Raw genomic sequence first — 5,395 nt, forward strand, 5'->3', positions numbered from 1 at the left:
ATGGGAAATGAGGGTGTCGTACGGACAATAGCAGTCAAGCGTCTGAATTTAATCAAAACAATACAAAAGATATACAGGAAAATATTAACATACACAATACGAGCAGTGGAATTGTAGAAAAAAATGTAATAATGAATAAACATAAAAACTTGTATATGCATGCGTTTGTTGTAGCCAAAATAAAATAACTGGACACAGGTTCCCTAGCGATGGGTGTTCGCGTCCTCTGAGTGCCGGGGACACACACGCGTGTCCTTGCGTAGATAGTATCGTTACCCTCTGTATCATCCATATTAATTAGGTTGGCAGCTGAACAAAGCCATGCAGTTGCCTGGCAACTGTATTCTTAGCATATAGAAAAAAATTTAATGTTAACTTGAACTTTCTGAACCCCACTTCGGATACATGCTTTTTTTTTTTTTTTTTTTTTAAACACCTTCACGTGACTCGATGTCACATCGATATGAACAGTTTTCGTTGTATTTATGTGGTGTTATTTGTAGCCAAGGACTTGGCTTCCTCACTTGGATGTGCCGTGGTGTTTGCTGTGAGTAATGATAGTAACTGAAATGATAAAGATCAACAGAGCGAGGGGGGAAACCTTTTTTAATTAACAATACAATAAAGCAAAAAAAAACATCACAATATCCTTAATATCCTCCTCCTAATCACCGGGTCGCTTTTTTCGTTTGGGTTGGCCTGTTCCATATCCGCTGTAATCTCACAGAGCAATCACCAAAATGAACCAGTAAAGCAGCGCACGCTCCCGTGGTAATGACTTCTCCGACCTGCGAGGTGTAATGGGATGATTACAGAAAGGAAAGGCCGCCGCCATGACGCTTAGCAAGCTGACCTCTTCACAAAAACACTCACACTACAAACAAGTGTGATGGTGGGGCACGGAACACCAAGCAAAACGATGGTTACATTGACACCCACACACACACAGATATTCACACCCACACACCCCCCCCCCCCCCCCCCCCCGCCCACACACACACACACACACACACGTATATGCACACACATGAACACACAAAGGCCCACATTACCAATGACACAAAAAAAGTAAAATACATTAAATTCAAAGACAACACAATTTTGGTTTTCGCAAAATACTAACTCTATATTTGACCTCTTTAAACGGTGACCCTGGCATATCACTGATGCTAGCAGGTAGCATAGTGATAGCCAGGGTACAAAGCTAACATGACATTTCTTTGACAAAAAATAATTCCGGTTTCATGCAGCAGGATTGTTTTTTCTTACATTTAAATGTTCAGAAATGAAGAACTACACATTTGACTCGCAGAGCAAACAAAAGAAAAAATATCGGATCAATGTTTCAATGCGGTTGGTTGACAACCAAAACTGAAGTTTCTGCTTTTTTGGGGTGAATGGAAATCCTGAGCCTTCGGTCCGTCTTCCCCACGTTGGCAGCCAACGCGGTGCCAAGAAACACAACGGCATTACGCAACACAAGCAATCATGACACAGTTTCTTTGTTAATTACAGACGGCTGGTAATTATCGCTCCGACTGACAATATAAATACAGGCACCACTCAATTTACACAGGTGTTCCTCGCCGTGTCGGTACCACCGGAGGGGAACAGCGAAGAGGAGAGAGCAAGACATCAGTCGATTATGCGAGTTCACACATTAATATCATAAATTAAAAAAAGCGTTCAGATGAGGTAACCGTTGTCCATGTAAAATAAGAAAAGAAACCCACACACACACACACACGCACACACACACAAACAGAAACACACAGGGTACACCGTTATTCTGGCTTTAACAATATAAGATGGTCAGGTTATGTCGTTTTGTTGTTGTGTTAGTTTTTTTGTCTTTCTTCATGAAGTATCAAGGCACTGGTGTTGTAATAACGGTCTGGTACGCTGAGACCTCCGCTATGGAAATGCTTCTCTGGCATAGGCACAAAATAGTTATACGTTAACAAATCTTAATTATGAAATCCTAAAATGGAGCAAGCACCACGTCAATCAAGGTTTTCTATCTGAGTTTTCCGTTGTCGATCCTTTTACCTATTGAAAATATGTATGTTATTGGAATTATTGTTTGTAAGAAGTTTTAAAAAGACTTTGTTTTTATTAAAAAAGTAGAAAATCCACTAAGTGATTGGTTGTCAGTGGGGAGTGTTACAGAGTTCCTTTGTCAATTGGGGAGGAGTGTAAGCGTGTCCTCATTGGCTCGACCCTTGTTTATCCAGACCTTTATTAGTGCGGGTCGGCTCCACCTCTGTCATCACGCCGCTCGGGATCCAAAGAGTCCCCGCCAGTACCAATCGCCCTTACCTCGCCATCGGAAACACACCGATCGGAAACACACAGATCCGCTTCCGGTTCTTCTCACGAGAACTCACGCGGACGGGGGTCCCGGGACGTCCGAGGACTCCCCCGGTCCCGCTCCCGCGGGGCTGTCGACCACCACGCTCGGGTGATCCACCGACTCCTGGGTGGTCTCCACGGACACCAGCGAGGCCGAGTTCGTGGAGGGACTGGCGCCCCCGAAGTGGCACCCGTCCACCGACAGCAGCATGGGCGTGCCGCCCTTGCGCAGCCCGTCGCCCATCGTGGCCACGGGCACCTCCTCCGGCGTGACGCCCATCTCCTTGCTGTACTCGGACGGCGACTTCCGCTTGATCCGCTCGTAGTTCTGGTCCTGGCTCTGCGGGATGGTCTCGCTGTCCTGGAAGCGGCCCAGCAGCCACACGAAGAAGCCGAAGAGGGCGAAGGCGGCCAGGCTGGGCACGAAGGCCAGGCACTTGACGTCCAGGCTGGCGCCCGTGTAGCGGCTGTGCAGGAACATGTCGCGCTGCACGTACGTCCGGTTGGTGGCCGGGTCGGTGTTGCCCGAGCGCCAGGCGTAGGTGAGCGTGCTGCGGTTGAAGCGGGCCAGCGTCTCGGGCTCCTCCACCGTGTAGATCTTCTCCCCGGGGCCCACGTACTGGCCGTACTCGTAGGGCTTGTAGAAGATCTGGTTCTTCCACATGTTCAGGTCCAGGATGAGCACCAGGAAGATGATGCCGTAGTTGAACCACTTGCCTGCGATTGGAGGGAGGGAGGGTGGGGCGTTGGTTTTTACGGGAGACGTGACAGATTTGTGCTCACGTTGTATCACATGATCATTTACCATTCGTTCATCTAGCAGCAAATGCTCTTATCCAAAGCGTGAATTTTATTTTTAGTGTACTAAATGAGCAGGTAAGGAATTAAAGCATCTTGCTGAAGGATGCCTACGGGCAGACTGCGGGCGTTGGGGTTCTAACCCAGGCTAGGGAATCCAACACCCTAACCACGATCATGAGTTTCCTATTTATGGCCCATTTGCTGTCCTTAAACCTTCCTTTGAGCCGGATATGATCCACCTCAGGGCCAACAAATATCCTACTGAGCTGGTCCGAGGTCTGTAATGGAAGCGGGTGGAAGATTAAAATGGACAAAAGGGGTGGGTGCACAAATAACCGGTCCATGCGGCGGCGGAGCGAAGGGACGTGGAGACTGATTCAGTAATCACACGCAGCGTGCCTCCTCTGAGCACTATATTAAAAGCAGTGGGAGCGTTTGCAGGTGAGGGATCCTCCGGGGGGCTCCCCGGTGGCTATCAGTGAGACACACGCCATCCGCTGGTGTCAAGCAATCCACTCTCTCTCTCTCTCTACGTTGTGCCCTCTCTCTTTCTGCCTCTCTCTCTTTCTGCCTCTCTCTCTCTACATCGTTCCCTCTCTCTCTCTCTCTACGTCGTTCCCTCTCTCTCACTCTCGCTCTACATCGTTCCCTCTCTCTCTCTCTCTCTCTGCCTCTCTCTCTGTGTCTCTCTCTCTCTGTCTGTCTCTCTCACTTGTTCTCTTGTTGCTCTCTTTTTATTGCACTTCTGCTCTCTCTCTCTCTCTCTCTCTCCCTATCCCTCTCTCTCTCTCTCTCTCTCTCTCTCTCTCTCTCCCTATCCCTCTCTCTCTCTCTCTCTCTCTCTCTGAGGTTGCTAAAAGGCTTTGACCGATCATGTGCTGCTGGTCATGATGATTAATGGTACGAGGCGACGCGTCGGGGGTTAACCCCCATGCTCGGGGCGGCCAGCCACCTGACTTGGGACCGGCGTGCCCTCGGAACCGTGGGCACGACCGCCGAGCCGAGCGTGAGTGGGAGAAACACTCGGCTCCATTTTAAAACCCGCCCACCGACTGGCTGAACTGAACTCAGGTGTACATTTGGGCTTCAGGAGTCAAGGAGAGAGTGTAGGAGAGGAGAAGGACGACGAGCGCTTACATAACACCTGAACGCTACAGCGTCACACACACCAGAACTGGCTTGGTTCGCGGCCGTTGAGGTGGAACCCTTTGTTCAAATGAAATCGATCCAAAACAACGTACGGAATGCGGGAACATCCGTCAAGTTGCATCTGTTGTGATTTTATAATTACAAAACACAACTTGGAAACACACCTTTCCCCCCAACCCAGGTTATCTGGTCAATGCTTTCGTGATAAAGGGGAGCCTTTGAAAGTCCTGGCGAGTCGTGCAGTCCCGCTAAGGTGACCTGATCCATTGTATGTCATCCATTCATTGGATGCCATTCTCAGCAGCCAGTGTGCATAGCACCCTCTACATGTGATGTGTGATGTGCATGTGGTACTCTCCCCTACCTGTGACGTGGTACTCTCCCCTACCTGTGACGTGGTACTCTGCCCTACCTGTGACGTGGTACTCTCCCCTACCTGTGATGTGGTTCTCTCCCCTACCTGTGATGTGGATGTGGTAGTTGTACCTGTGATGTGGATGTGGTAGTGGTACCTGTGATGTGGTAGTGGTACCTGTGACGTGGATGTGGTAGTGGTACCTGTGATGTGGATGTGGTAGTGGTACCTGTGATGTGGTAGTGGTACCTGTGACGTGGATGTGGTAGTGGTACCTGTGATGTGGATGTGGTAGTGGTACCTGTGATGTGGATGTGGTAGTGGTACCTGTGATGTGGATGTGGTAGTGGTACCTGTGATGTGGATGTGGTAGTGGTACCTGTGACGTGGATGTGGTAGTGGTACCTGTGATGTGGATGTGGTACTCCTCCTTACCTGTGATGTGGATGTGGTACTCTTCCTTGAAGATGCCCTTGCAGACTGGCAGCTTGACCTTCACCTGCGTGGTGGACATCCCCGGCAGGTTCACGTCCAGGTCGCCCATGAAGTGTGGAAACTCCCAGTCCTGAGGGGCAGCAAGTGTATGGATGATGTACACATTACTTTAATTACACACACACACACACACACACACACACACACACACACACACACACACATACACACTGACACCCACACACACAGACATAGATATACACATTACATACACTCGTGCATGCACATGTGCACTTATAGAAA

The 5,395-nt window shown here is 49.2% G+C and overlaps 1 protein-coding gene across 1 annotated transcript; it reads right to left on the minus strand.

Annotated features, from left to right (window-relative positions):
• Positions 1-1,025: 1,025 nt before the first annotated feature.
• LOC311374589 (transmembrane protein 117-like) lies at positions 1,026-5,218 on the minus strand. The gene is made up of 2 exons (XM_084490400.1): positions 5,093-5,218; positions 1,026-3,069 (listed from the first exon to the last, which is right to left on the minus strand). Exons 1-2 carry the CDS (start codon positions 5,199-5,201, stop codon positions 2,384-2,386), a joined length of 795 nt encoding a protein of 264 aa, XP_084346526.1. The 5' UTR covers positions 5,202-5,218; the 3' UTR covers positions 1,026-2,383.
• Between the last annotated feature and the right edge of the window lie 177 nt (positions 5,219-5,395).

The sequence above is a fragment of the Micromesistius poutassou genome, assembly GCF_964030765.1.
Source record: "Micromesistius poutassou genome assembly, contig: SCAFFOLD_6350, whole genome shotgun sequence".
In the NCBI taxonomy this organism is placed as follows: domain Eukaryota; kingdom Metazoa; phylum Chordata; class Actinopteri; order Gadiformes; family Gadidae; genus Micromesistius; species Micromesistius poutassou.